This window comes from Elephas maximus, chromosome 9 (genome assembly GCF_024166365.1).
Source record: "Elephas maximus indicus isolate mEleMax1 chromosome 9, mEleMax1 primary haplotype, whole genome shotgun sequence".
In the NCBI taxonomy this organism is placed as follows: Eukaryota; Metazoa; Chordata; class Mammalia; order Proboscidea; family Elephantidae; genus Elephas; species Elephas maximus.
The window spans coordinates 118,646,283-118,661,193 of NC_064827.1; the positions used below are offsets into that span (position 1 = coordinate 118,646,283).

The 14,911-nt window shown below is 44.3% G+C and overlaps 1 protein-coding gene across 7 annotated transcripts in view; it reads right to left on the minus strand.

Annotated features, from left to right (window-relative positions):
- Window positions 1-222: 222 nt before the first annotated feature.
- The window catches only part of SYK (spleen associated tyrosine kinase), a 128,940-nt gene continuing 114,251 nt past the window's right edge, over window positions 223-14,911 (minus strand). For 2 of the 7 annotated variants that reach the window (XM_049895269.1, XM_049895267.1), the window contains 3 exons: window positions 14,326-14,466; window positions 13,528-13,640; window positions 223-3,028 (listed from right to left, as the gene is read on the minus strand). In XM_049895269.1, coding sequence (XP_049751226.1) covers window positions 2,956-3,028; window positions 13,528-13,640; window positions 14,326-14,466 — 327 coding nt within the window. In that variant the 3' untranslated portion in view covers window positions 223-2,955. Of the gene's footprint in view, window positions 3,029-3,055; window positions 3,223-13,527; window positions 13,641-14,325; window positions 14,467-14,911 lie in introns of those variants that run through there. The other 5 variants (XM_049895268.1, XM_049895266.1, XM_049895270.1 and 2 more) reach the window with 3 other exon arrangements.

The window sequence follows — 14,911 nt, forward strand, 5'->3', positions numbered from 1 at the left end:
TACAGCTTCCGCATGTATATGAGGCAACTGGAAATATCATGGTTTGGATCAGGATTACCTTAGTCCTCAAAGTGACATCTTTGCTTTTCAACACTTTAAAGAGATCTTTTGCAACAGATTTTCCCAACGCAATATGTCGTTTGATTTCTTGACTACTGCTTCCATGGGCATTGACTGTTGATCCAACTATTCCAATAACTTTCATAAAAATCATCACAAAGCTAATTTTAAAATTTTATTAAAAATCATAGCTTTTTTAAAAAATACAGTGACAAAATGGAGCTCTTCTGAAAAGCATGGGAAATACAATACACTGCTATGAAGCTGAGTGGATTCTCTGGGAGGCTGGGAGGCCTAAAAACTGAGTGGTCACCTCTGCAGGTGGCAATCTAGGCACACCTGCAGTCATTTGGTCTGATGTAAATATGAAGATACCACTTAACAAGTAAAAGCATGGCTAGGTGACAAAAAATGTGGGTGAAGGACACGCCCAAATTAAAAACATGCATGTAATTACTTTAACTGCTGAGTGGATTGTTTCCAGTAGAAACCTTTGGTTTCGCTGGGGATAAGGTATGTGGCACCCACCATCAATGTGATGTTGGTCAGCTTGTCTGTGATGCTCCCTTATTCCCTGCTAAAGGTGAAAGGCACAAAGAATGAGCCCAGATCCCATACTGAGACCTAGTTAGAACAATCCAGAAGGATGGTGCCAGCAGCCCAAGCTAGATGGCCTGTAAGAAGCCCTGGAAACCTTTCCTCAACCTTTCAAATTTACCCCTTTTCACCATTATAAATTCTTCTTCAGTTAACCTGCCTTTCTCTATTTGCCCTCCTTGTTATCCATGGGGAAGGAGGACTATTCATAGCCGCAGGCACCATTTTCACTGGCCAAGACTTCCACACACTGGCCACAGAAGGTAGCCTACACACACAGGAGCTGCTCTACCAAGGGGAGAGGCCCGAGAGACAGTCTGAGACAGAGAGGGGCCCTGCCTCCCTGGTTGGCCTTCTGGAGGGGAGAGAGGCCCCTCATCACTCTTATCCACTCACATTCTGGATGTTTTCCATCCCCAGACTCCTAGCAGGATAGGAGCTACTGCCAAGGAGTTTGGGAAATCACACCCAAAGAAGGTATAAACTCTATACATTTACTATCTACACTGCTACCTGTTCCAGTAATTGTGTGATTTTTATTACAGGTACACCATGGGGATAAAAGAAGGAAGGCACCAAGAATTCAGCATCATAACCTGTTTCTCAGAGAGGATCACTGCTTCACCCAAACCCAGCATACCCAACCCATCCTTTTACAATTCTCAGTATGAATATGTCCTCACCAACATAGATTTTTGTCATTTATGTTTTTAATTTCAGGGACTATAAGTGTGTATGGCATCTGCCCAGCAATTTCAGCACACAGGGATCCATCCTGTCTTTAACAAAATGACTAAACCACCAGGTAGCATAATTTCGAAAAGCTTGAGTGGCTTTTAAAAATTTCTTAGGACACGTCCTACAAGTGACTTGTATCTTCTTTGGCTAAGTCAAGGTACCGGTTGCTGCCTTTCTCCACACCTTGATCCCCTCCGTCAGGAGGACGGCTTTCTCTACTGCTCATCATCTGGGGATACACTGGAAAATGTCTTAGGTGTAGCTGAAGATGAGATGGTTCCAAGTTCATGTGTATCCATGGACACAGTAATCTCTTTAATTTTCAAGGGCCACAGGCAATACTAGTATCAATGGCTGATGATGTGTATAAGATCAAACACTAAGAAAAGGAGTAGCTAAGACTATGGGAACTATTAGGTCTGTGTCTTCAACCCAAAGTCACACTTAACATACTCAGTAAGGCCTATATGTGGTGACAGTCGGGGTCTGTAGTTTGATCATGAATTCACACTTTTGGAAACTCAACTTTAGGAGTCTTGAGCCACCATGTTTTCTCCATTAAGGGTACAGAAAAAATGGGGTGGGGGAGTTTTGGCAGCACGCTCTGAGAGGACATTGGGACCACATTCAGTAGATACCAGCCTGAAGTAATCTGCCAAAAACCCACAACCAGAAACCCAGCCTTCTCTCTCAGACTCAAGATGGCAGACATCCCACCCACCCTATGCAGTATCCAATACAGAACTTGATTTACTAGTTACATACAAGCATCTTCAAGATGGTCTGTGGGAGAGAGGATTTCTGGGGGAAAGTATGCCAAGCTAATTCATTCAAATCGTCCTCATTTTTCACATAGATATAAGTCTTCTGTCTCATAACACAGAGCCAAAGCAGGTTCCAGACTTCCCCCCCGCCCCCTTAACCAGCTTCATGTACTGGTTGAGCTCAATTCAAAAAAAAAAAAACAAAAAAACTTCAAAGCATTTTTATACTCAGGAATGCTTTTCAGCAGCCAGGCATCAGTCACGAGGGCTGTCAAAGCCACATTCTGAAGGCAGCCAAGTTCCTTTCTTCTCTTCCCTTCCGCTCTTGCATTTCACAAGTCATGTTCTAGCTGCATCCTTGGGACGCTCTGAGAATTCTGAGTGCAGCAGTGCTACGTACCATGTGGTGAGAATGTCCCTGGTCAGGCCTCTGGGCCTGCTCGTATTCAAATACATCACAGGATTCCAAGGACTGGAAAGACAGAAAAGGAATCTGTAAATGGCTCCTAAAAACAACCTGCCATGAAAACTATACATAGAAGAAAACGAACAGATCAGGCAGCCCTTTGATCGTGCTGCCCATCTTTCTTCACACAGATGTTCTGTGGCTGTGCTTGCTTTCTGGAGGGCGTGCCCTGGGGCAGGCTTTGGGTTACAGCTGTCCAGGCGTGTTCCACATGAGGCTCGCCCCCACAACGGGCAGAGGGTGATGGAAGCAGTCAAAACCAACTCATTTCTGTACATTTTCCTGTGATTGTTTGGCGATCAAAGGCAGCCACAGACAGAACTAGGGCGGTTAGTTAACCACATCGTAGTAGTAATTCCGCAGCCGCAGCTCCACTGCTGCAAATCCAGGCCTGTTCTCCACCCTAAAAAGCAAAGAGATAGATTATTGTTTGTCAGTGTATGTTGTGGGGTGAATTGTGTCCCCCAAAAAGATACGTTGAAGTCTCAACCCCAGCACCTGTGAATGTGACCTTACTTGGAACTAAGGTCTTTGCAGATGTTATCAAGGTAAGATGAGGCCATTAGGGTGGACCCTAATCCTGTACGACTGTTGTCTCTATAAGGGGAGAGACACAGGGAGAACATTATACGAGACAGGCTTAGAGACTGGAGTGAGGCATCTACAAGCCAAGGAATACCAAGGATTGCTTGTTGTTGTTAGGTGCCGCCAAGTCAGTTCCAACCCATAGTGACCCTGTGTATAACAAAACAAAACACTGCCTGATCCTGCACCATCCTCACAATTGTTGCTATGTTTGAGCCCATTGTTGCAGCCACTGTGCCAATCCATCTTGTTGAGGGTCTTCCTCTTTTTCACTGACCCTCTACTTTACCACGCATGATGTCCTTCTCCAGGGACTGGTCCCTCCTGATAACATGTCCAAAGTACACAAGACAAAGTCTCACCATCCTTGCTTCTTAGTAACATTCTGGCTGTACTTCTTCCAAGACAGATTTGTTCCTTCTTCTGGAAGTCCATGGTATATTTGATATTCTTTGCCAACACCATAATTCAAAGGTATCAATTCTTTTTCAGTCTTCCCTACTCACTGTCCGGCTTTCATATGCATATGAGGTGATTGAGAACACCATGGCTCGGGTCAGGCACACCTTAGTCCTCAGGGTGGCATCTTTGCTTTTTAATACTTTAAAGAGGTCTTTTGCAGCAGATTTGCCCAAATGCAATGCGTCTTTCGATTTCTTGGTTGCTCCTTCCATGGCTGTTGATTGTGGATCCAAGTAAAATGAATCCTTGACAACGTCAATCTTTTCTCCATTTATCATGATTTGCTCATTGGTCCAGTGCTGAGGGTTTTCGTTTTCTTTATGTTGAGGTGTAATCCATACTGAAGGCTGTGGTCTTTGATCTTCATCAGTAAGTGTTTCAAGTCCTCTTCACTTCCAGCAAGCAGCCACCAAGAGCTGGAAGAGGCAAGGAAGGATCTTTTCCTAGAGGTTTCAGAGAGACCATAGCTCTGCCGGAATCTTGATTTCTAATTAAAAAAAAAACAAAAAACCAGTACCATTGAGTCAATTCTGACTCATAGGGACCCTATAGAACAGAGTAGAACTGCCCTATAGGATTTCCAAGGAGCACCCATGGATTTGAACTGCTGACCTTTTGGTTAGCAGCCAAGCTTTTAACAACTGCACCACTATAGATAGCCTCCAGAATTGTGAGACAATAAATTTTTAGGCCACCTTATTTGTAGTATTTTGTTATGGCAGATCTAGGAAACTAATATAATGAGTTTATGAAAACGTGCTGATTATGGCCTTTTTAAAATAATTTTTTGTGTTTTCAGTAAAGGTTTACACAACAGTTGAGGTTCCCATTTAACAATTTCAACACAAATTGTTCAGTGATGTCCGTTACATTCTTCATAATGTATAAAAACTCTCATTATTTCCATTCTTGTTGCTCCATTTCCATTAAACTAGTTTCCCTGCTCCCTTACCTTCTTCTCATCTTTGTTTTAAAGTAATTGTTGACCTTTTGGTGTCATATAGATTATTTTTTAAAGGAGCACAGTACTCAGGGGGGTTATTTTCTTATTTTGTGAGCCTATATAGGGTCGCTATGAGTCGGACTCGACTCGATGGCAGTGGGTTTTTTTTAATCTGTTATTAGCTAAAAGGTGACCTCAGGGGCTAGTTTTGTTTCAAGGTTTAAAGACTATCTCAGGGTTACAGACTCAGGGAGTCCTCCAATCTCAACTAGTTCAGTAAGTCTAGATTTTTTAAGAATTTGAGGTTTTATTCCACGTTTTTCTCCCATTCTATCAGGGTTCATCTATTGTAGTCCTGATTAGAATAGTCAGAAGTGGTAGCCGGGCACCATCTAGTTCTTCTGATCTTAGAGTAGAAGAGGCCGTGGTTCTTGTAGACTATTAGTATTATAGACTAGTTTCTTCTTTGAGTCTTTGGTTTCCTTCTTTCTCCTTTGCTCCTGATCAGTGGAAATGAATGGTTGTATTTTTCATCATGATCTCTTAAGTGTTGGATCTTTGCAGGCATGAGACTATGAATGGTTGTGCCCCTAGTGGCTGACTCTAGAGCCTGCAATACTCACCGTGTGGTTCTGGCCCCCAGCACCGGTGTGACCAGGAGCCTGTGCGAAATGCAGAGTCTCAGGCTCGTCCCAGACCTACAGAGCCCAAACCTTCATTTCAACAAGGTTTCCAATTTTTGCACTAGAAGTCAGAACATTTTAATCCAGGTTCAGTGGCTGTGTCCTTGTGATTCTAGAAAAAAGTATGTGTCTGAAAACATTTAGTTGGTCATTGTGCTGTAGGCATGCATCTAATTTTTTATTCCCAATCCCGTAGAAAAAAGTAGCTGGACACAATTCAGACTTTCCCTCCCCATATCTCAAATTGGTGGCTCTGGATTTTCTGAGAAGGTGATATCTGTGCTCTTATTAAAGCTCAAAAAAAACTGTCATGTCAGAAGCAAGAGCACAGACATTGTCTATGATAAATTTTATTATAGCAAGGCTTTGCTTTCCTGTCTCAGTTGACAAGTGAAGTACTGATGTATGTAAACCACAGGTAAATGTTTTCAACAATTTGCAATCGCTAAACAAATTTTTACAGACACCTGAGTCCCTGGTGGTGCAAAAGTTTAAAGTGCTCTGCTGCTAACTGAAAGGTTGGAAGTTCTAGTCCATGCAGAGGCACCTCGGAAGAAAGGCCTGGCAATTTACTTCCAAAAAACCAGCCACTGAAAACTCTATGGAGTACAGTTCCACTCTGACACACACGACGTCACCATGAGTCAGAGTCTGCTCGATGGTAACTGGTGTGTGTATGTGAAAGTGTTTTATTTTAAACCTTCGATTTTAAGTTTTTTCTTACCCAAAAAACCAAATATTAACCATAAAAAGCCTGACTCACACTGCAAAAACCACCAGCAACTGCTCTATAGCAATGTAAATTTGTCTTATCCTGCTAGAAAAGGATAGTCATCAAACAACTACCTTCTAATTTAAATCTCAAAAAGTCTCAGAGTTTCAGGTGGCTGGAAAGCCAAATTATTGGCAGCCAAGCCAGAAGTAACTTGGTATCAGTTGACCTCAGTAAAGTGGGAAGTCAGGGGTCAATCATGTTAAGATTAGCCAATGGTTGATATTTCTCCCTCTTCTTCTCTTTACAGAGCCCTGGTGGTGTAGTGGTTAAGAGCGCGACTGTTAACCTAAAGGTACGCAGTTCAAACCCACCAGGTGCTCCTTGGAAACCCTATGGGGCAGTTCTACTCTGTCCTATAGGGCCGACTATGAGTCGGAACCGGCTCGGTGGCACCCAACAACTTCTTTTTATGGAGCCCTGGTGGTGAAGTGGAAAAGCCTTTGGCTGCTAACCAAAAGGATAGCAGTTTGAATCTACCAGCTGTTCCTTGGAAGCCTTATGGGGCACTTCTACTCTGACCTGTAGGGTCACTATGAGTCAGGAATTGACTGGAAGGGAAAGGCTTTGGTTTGGTTTGGTTCTTTTCTTTATAAGCCTCATTGTACCTACCTTCTTCAAGCCATTTGCTTTTTCTGGGATCCAAATGGTCTCCTTATATGCACATAGAATAACTGCTCAGAATAAGTCTTATATTCCAGTTTTGCTTTTTAAAATTTTTATTGCGTGAAAGTTTACAAATTAAGTCCGTCTCTCACACAAAAACTTATATACACCTTGCTTCACACTCCCAATTGCTCTCCCCCTAATAAGACAGCCCGCTCCCTCCCTCTACTCTCTCTTTTCATGTCCATTCCACCAGCTTCTAACCGCCCCCCATCCTCTCATTTCCCCTCCAGACAGGAGATGCCAACATAGTCTCAAGTGTCCACCTGATCCAAGAAGCTCACTCCTCACCAGCATCCCTCTCCATCCCATTGTCCAGTCCAATCCATGTCTCAAGAGTTAGCTTTGGGAATGGTTCCTGTCCTGGGCCAACAGAAGGTCTGGGGGCCATGACCACCAGGGTCCTTCTAGTCTCAGTCAGACCATTAAGTCTGGTCTTCTTGTGAGAATTTAGGGTCTGCATCCCACTGCTCTCCTGCTCCCTCAAGGGTTCTCTGTTGTGTTCCCTGTCAGGGTAGTCATCGGTTGTAGCCAGGCACCATCGAGCTCTTCTGGTCTCAGGCCGATGTAGTCTCTGGTTTATGTGGCCCTTTCTGTCTCGGGCTCGTAATTACCTTGTGTCCTTTGTGTTCTTCATTCTCCTTTGATTCAGGTGGGTTGAGACCAATTGATGCATCTTAGATGGCCACTTGCTAGCATTTAAGACCCCAGGGGCCACTCTCCAAAGTGGGATGCAGAATGTTTTCTAATAGGTTTTATTATGCCAATTGACTTAGATGTCCTCTGAAACCATGGTCCCCAAACCCCTACCCCTGCTACGCTGGCCTTCAAAGCATTCAGTTAATACAGGAAACTTCTTTGCTTTTGGTTTTGTCCAGTAGTGCTTACCGTGCCTGTATTGTGTGTTGTCTTTCCCTTTACCTAAAGTAGTTCTTATCTACTATCTAATTAGTGAATACTCCTCTCCCTCCCTTCTTTCCTCCCCCTCTCATAACCATCAAAGAATATTTTCTTCTTTGTTTAAATTATTTCTTGAGTTCTTATAATAGTGGTCTTCTATAATATTTGTCCTTTTGCAACTGACTGATTTCACTCAGCATAATGCCTTCCATGTTCCTGCATGTTATGATTATGTTTCACAGATTCATCACTGTTCTTTATCAATGTGTAGTATTCCATTGTGTGAATATACCATAATTTATTTATCCATTCATCCATTGATGGGCACCTTGGTTGCTTCCATCTTTTTGCTATTGTAAACAGTGCTGTAATAAACATGGGTGTGATTATATCTGTTTGTGTGAAGGCTCTTATTTCTCTAGGATATATTCCAAGGAGTGGGATTGCTGGATCCTATGGTAGTTCTATTTCTAGCTTTTCAAGGAAGTGCCAAATCAATTTCCAAAGTGTTTGTACCATTTTACATTCCCACCAGCAAAGTGTTCCAGTCTCTCCACAACCTCTTCAACATTTATTATTTTGTGTTTTTTGGATTAATGCCAGCCTCGTTGGACTGAGATGGAATTTCGTTGTTGTTTTGATTTGCATTTCTCTAATGGCTAATGATTGTGAGCATTTCCTCAAGTATCTGTTAGCTACCTGAATGTCTTCTTTACCGAAGTGTCTGTTCTTATCTTTTGCCCATTTTTTAATTGGGTTATTTATCTTTTTGTAGTTGAATTTTTGCACTATCATGTAGATTTTAGAGATCAGGCGCTGATCAGAAATGTCATAGCTAAGAACTTTTTCCCGGTCTGTAGGTAATCTTTTTACTCTTTTGGTGAAGTCTTTGGATGAGCACAGGTGTCTGATGTTTAGGAGCTCCCAGTTATCTACTTTTTCTTCTGCATCGTTAGTAATGTTTTGTATACTGTTTACGCTGTGTATTAGGGCTCCTAATGTTGTCCCTATTTTTTCTTCCATGATCTTTATCATTTTAGATTTTATATTTAGGTCTTTGATCCATTTTGAGTTCGTTTTTGTGCATGGAGTGAGGTATGGGTCTTGTTTCATTTTTTTGCAGATGGATATCCAGTTATGCCTGCACCATTTGTTAAAAAGACTGTCTTTTCCCCATTTAACTGCTTTGGGGCCTTTGTCAAATATCAACTGCTCGTATGTTGATGGTTGATTATTTTTAACAGGTGAAAGTGGCTGAGTTTTTTTAGGGAAAAAACAAACAGCCTCAAAAAGCTTGGAGAATGTATAGGGATCACTTCTATTCCTTTCGTCACATTCTGGAAGTTCCCATAATCCTCTTTGTCCAGGCAATCTTCTCATTTCCTTCTACTGAGAAAGTACCTCCACACCAGAGGTCTTTTAAAACTCCAGACATACATTCACAACCCCTGGGCCCTGCTAGGTTTTGAATTTCCACTGGACAACTGAAGAACATAGAATGTACTTACTTTAAGCTTGCTGTCTCCTTCCTCCCCACCCGCTACAGCATTGTAAGTTCTTACAAGGGCAGAGACTGGGGCTTACCTGCTTACTTGTGCTTCACTCACTGTCCCGAGTGGCTGGAAAGGTGGCCATGCACACATTAGACACTCAGGCAGCGAGGGGGAACAACTGAATGTGCCCAGGTCTTTTAGGATGCATCAGGCTCAGAGGCAGAGAGGATCTGGGGTGGGAGGCAGCCAGGGGCAAACCTTGCCAAGGCCCTGGAAAATTCTCCCTGTATGTTGGGTTTACAGATCTTTAAAGAGGATTCTGACCCTCAGCTAGATCATTCCACAGTCTCAGGGAATCCCATATGTCCAGGGTTTTCTCCCTTAGAGAGAGGCCTACCCTCACCCCTGAACAGTGGAGACCATTGGAGACTTTTTAGGATGAAGCATCCCAGCGTCTTCTCTCAATTTGCAAGGGCTTTTCCTACATGGAGGAGCCCTGTGGGCATAATGTTTAAGCCCTCAGCTGCTAACCAAAAGGTCAGCGGTTGGAACCCAACAGCTACTCCATGAGAGAAAGATATGGCAGTCTGTTTCTGTAAAGATTTACAGCCTTGGAAACCCTATGGGGCAGTTCTACTCTGTCCTACAGGGTCGCTATGAGTCAGAATCGACTCAACAGTAGTGGACGGGTTTCCTGCATCGATCTTTAATTATATGAACATGAACTGACTCTGGAAAACACTTACTTATTGAGGCCTCTCTACTGGTTCCTGTTTTTCTGAAAGCTAGTGTTTCCTTCCTGACTTTAACATAGCCTCTGCGTGTGACTGTTATAGGGTGATACTCTGAGTGTCTTGTTTTCCCCTTTGCAAAGTGAGAGGCGTGGGGGTGATGTTCACCTTCTTTGGGTTCCGTCACTAAGTCCCTTTGACGTCCTCGCAAGGATCCCATCCCGAAACAGAACAGAACAGAACACAGAGGGCATAGGTGGGTATCTTCCCAAGAGACTCGGTGTTGACAGGCCAGCTCCAGAGCCTTTGAATTACAAGAAATCTTCTTTTCCTTTTTTTTTTTTCATTTAGCTACATCATCTAACTACTTTGTTGTTGTTAGCTGCTGTCAAGTTACCTGCCCCCCGCCCCCCATTCATTGCGACCCCATGCACGACAGAACAAAGCACTTCCCCGGTCCTGCACTTTCATCAGGGTTGGCTGTGGGTCGGACCGTGGTGGTCCACAGGACTTCCACTGGCTGATTTTCAGAAGTAGATCACCAGGCCTTTCTTCCTAGTCTGTCTCACTCCGGAAGCTCCACTGAAACCTGTTTAACATCACAGCAACACACACGCCTCCACTGACAGACAGGCGGTGTCTGCCATGGAGGTGCCTTGGCCAGGAATCGAACTCAGATCTCCCGAAAGGGAGGCAAGAATTCTACCACTGAACCACCATGCGTTCTTCTGACTACTTAGGATTAGACAAAGTTCCCCTTCTGCTGAATCGTTACCCTGGGATGGTTCCTCGTTATCTATCCATCTGTCTAGTTCCTGGAGCAGAACCGGAAAGCTGGCATTCCTGAAGAGCTGGACCCAGGACTGAGTTTGTACGTCACTTGCCTATAAATCTCACACACACCATCAGTTAAGTCTCCAGCTGGGAGCATATATTTTGAAATAATTTTGAACAAAGAAGCTTTTTCTTGTTTGCTGTAATATCAGTGACTACCAGGAAGCTGTTTTCCCTTGAATCATCCCCCTAGTGGATCATTCTGGCAATAACGGCAGAAACAGCTGAGGGCTGAGGCAGGCAGAGCTGGCTGTGCTCTAGCTCCCTAAGGAACCCCAAGAATGTACCAAGGTGCTAGCAGCATTTGGCAGCCCTTGTCTTGCCCTTGAGAGACAAGTGGAAGGTGGTACCCTGGCTGCACCATGGCCCCCACTGCAGCTCACCCCAAAGGCCTATCACCCACCACCCCAATCCATCCCTGAACCCCTTCCCCCACCCACATCCAACTCCTTGCCGTTAAATATCTACCACAAAGCAGCAGCAGGCAGAAAGAAACATGGTAAGTACTAAAGTCAAACACAAATGTGGTTAAGAGCTCGGCTGCTAACCAAAAGGTCAGCAGTTCGAATCCACCAGTCGCTCCTTGGAGATCCTATGGAGCAGTTCTACTCTGTCCTATAGGGTCACATGAGTTGGAATCAACTCAGTGGCAGTGGGGTTTTTGGTCCCAGCTTATTTTAATTCCAGGTTTCTTCATTTGTCTCACAACAATCTGAAGTACACTTGCCCCCACGGAAGCTGAGGTAGGATGAAGCCTGGCCACAGGGACACTCACCCTCACAGGAGGGCTGGTGGTCTGCTCCCGGGGCCCTAGGGCCCGTACTCGCAGTGCATGCCACTGCTGGACATTTGACCCCAGCGTTGACCTTGGGAAGGAAAGGTTGGGTGGACCACAGAGGGTCGCGATGGTGCGCACTGAAGAAGGCGAGCTGTGAGACCCACCACCTGTGCCCAGCTCTCGTGAACTGAGCCAATAGGCCAGGGCCTGCAGGATACAGCAGAGCTTATGCTACCAATAAAAGCCAGGAAAAGCCGGCGCCGTTCTCAGCAGTTTATAGGCCTTTTGGAACTCTGTTGAAAACAAAGGATTAGTCGCCGACGCACATTTATGGGCCCCCTCGGAAAGTCTGAGGGCAGGTGCTTCCTTCACCCCTCATATCCCCTGGTCCTAGCCTTCACATCATTTTGGGAGGGAGTGCCATGGAATGAGACAGGCTGGGACGAGACTCGCAGCACAGGCACACAGCATCTTTACACAGTCTACAGCCTCACCCTGGGAGTTAATTCCTCTCCTGTTTCTCCATGTATTTCCCCCACCCCCTGATTTTCTAGACTAGACCTTCAATTTCAATTTCAAAATAGCTGCCCCACACGCTCCATCAAGGTTCTCACAATTTTAGTTTGGGCTTGGGGAGAACTGAGATGAGATTCAAGAAATGGGGTCCTCTCTAAAATTCATTAGTAACACTTTTCTTTTACGGACACTTTGATATCCCTTTAACACTAACCAAACCAAAAAAGACCCAAACCAGCTGCCATTGAATTAACTCTGACTCATGGCAACCCCTAGTATGTCAGAGGAGAACTTTGCTCCACAGGGTTTTCAAAGACTAATTTTTTGGAAGGACGTCCTCAGGCCTTTCTTCCAAGGCGCCTCTGGGTAGGCTCGAACCTTCAACTTTTTGGTTAGCAGCCGAAGGTGTTTTTTTGTACCACTGAGGGACTCCTTGCACCAACAACTGTGGTCAAGGCAGATCCCTCAGGGTGTAGACAGGCTCCTTTGGCAAGGGAAGGCATCTGCCAGGCCTGCTCCCTGTCAGCAGCTGGGGGCAGGAAAACATCTGCCCAATGATCTGCCCTCTCCCTTTGCTGCTGACCCTCTGGGTTGCTTGTTGATCAATGAGATTCTTTACTTCAACTCCTGATTGTGGTGTGGTGATGTCCCCAGCAGTTACAGCTTAAATACCAGGTAGATTCTGAAAGCTTTCGGAACGTCTTCAGCCTCCCATGTTTTCCTGCAAGGCCGCAGTCATATCTGAGGCAAGCCTGAGTCCTCTAAGTATCCAATCTATGGCAAATTCCAGAGCTGCTCTTAATCACCTCATCTCTAAGCTCCAGGCCTCTAAGTGCACACACCACTGTCAAAGTTCCGGGAGTGGAGGCTCGGCTACCACAAGGCACACTCACACGGCTGCCAGGCCCTGGGAGGAGAAAGTCTGCTTCTCTAATTCCTAGGAGCAGTGTATTCTCTTCCCCTCCCAGGTGCCCAGACGTCACCTGAGTACAGCACTCATGTGTACTTTAAAGGATGCGCCAGCACCCGTGACCGACTAGGCAAGAGACACGATCCAGCCAAGACAGACACTGAGGACCCCTGATCCTACATCTCTGTAGCTTCCAGAGAAGTGCTACCTTAGAGAATCCACGGCTCACTAATAAAGGCAATTCACAAACCAGGAGAGTATATATGCTCCTGTTAAACCCTTTTGTCATCCTCAATTCCCAAATGTGGTACAAAGCACCAGACTCTTAGAAGCATCTTTTTTACTTTGACTTGTCCCCCATTATTATCTACACTGAAATTTTAAAACCCTAGATGTTAGAGTAATTGTCTGAAATTATTCTTTAGATTCTAAAGAGTTCATGTGCACAGTCCAGGAAGCAAGGTACTTTAAAGCAGAGGCAGTTGTTTTTCTCCCCGTCCATCGCTTGTTTAGAAGGGAGCACATTCCCAATTAATGAAAAGACAGACTTGATGCTTCTTTTTAACGCCCAGCAGCCCGTCTGCCTCCAGAGCATTTGCACGCATGGGAGGGAGGGGTCCAGTACTCACTCGTATGTCCAGCACAGGGTCATCAGCTCGTACATCTCTCTTGGACAGCCTGGAGGGCACCCCATCCTTTCTCCCTTCTCTAGCATAACAGACACTTCACTTCCTTTCATTCCCTGAAAACATGCAAAATGTACCTCAGCTTTTAAAACATACTGTTCAGTAAAGCAAAACAACCAACCAATCCTCTCCCCCAAAATATACAGACACAAGAGGGTATGACGTATGATTTCAATGATATAAAGTACAAAAACAGGAGAATTTAATCTATGATACTAGAGGGCAGATGGGGTTCCCCTTGGGGCAAGGCTTGTGTCTTTGGTGGGATCGGGTAGAGACTGGGCTTCTGGGGTTCTGTTCTGTTTCTTCACCTGGGCGCTGGTTTCATGGGTGCATTCCATTTGTGACAATTTATCCAGCTATATCCTAGAATTTATGTACTTTTCTGTATAAGTAGTATACTTTAAAAAGTCTAAAAAATGTAACTGAGCTGCAAATTTGATATTGTATGAAGTCTTTATTTCTATTTCAACTCCAATTAATGATGATGGGGGTATATATTTATTCACATTTATATGTGTAATGCACAACGGAAAAAAATACATAACGTTCAGTTAACGTCACATATTTCTTTTTCAATTTAGAATAAAGTGAGATCATATTAACTGTCCCATTCAAAAGGTAGTGCAAGACTCTGAACAGGTATACAGATTTTGTGATTTCTAGGTTCCTGGAGAGATAACCTGGTTGCATATCTGTCCTAATGGCCACATAAATATGAAGGAAACACTATTGGCTCACCCGATAAGGCTTCTGTCCATAGGAAAAGGCTTCCCACATCAGCACGCCGAAGCTCCAGACATCACTTTTGCTGGAGAACTTGTAGTAGTTGATGCATTCAGGAGCGTACCACTTCACAGGCCACTTCCCGTGAGTCTGGGCCTGCAAACAAAGCAAGCTGAGTTATTGTTGTTGTTGCTGTTAGTTGCCACCAAGTCGATTCTGGCTGACAGCAACCCCATGCGTACACAACACACTGCTCCATAGGGCTTTCAAGGCTGCGACCTTTTGGAAGCAGATCACCAGGCCTGTTTTCCGAGGGGCCTCTGGGTGGGTTGAACTGCCAACCTTTTGGTCAATAGTCAAGTGGTTAACCATTTGGACCACCCAGGGATGACTAAGCAAGTAGAGAACCATCATTAGAAATGAAACCATAAACCTAAAACCATAAAGCTCTTAGACCAAAATATAGGACCAAAGCTGTGGGACCAAATTTTCTTCAATGATAGATTATTAAACACAACAAATATGCAAGCAACAGAAAACAAAATAGATAACTGGGACCTCATAAAAGTTAAATAGTTAAGTTCACCAAAAGAGTAAAGAG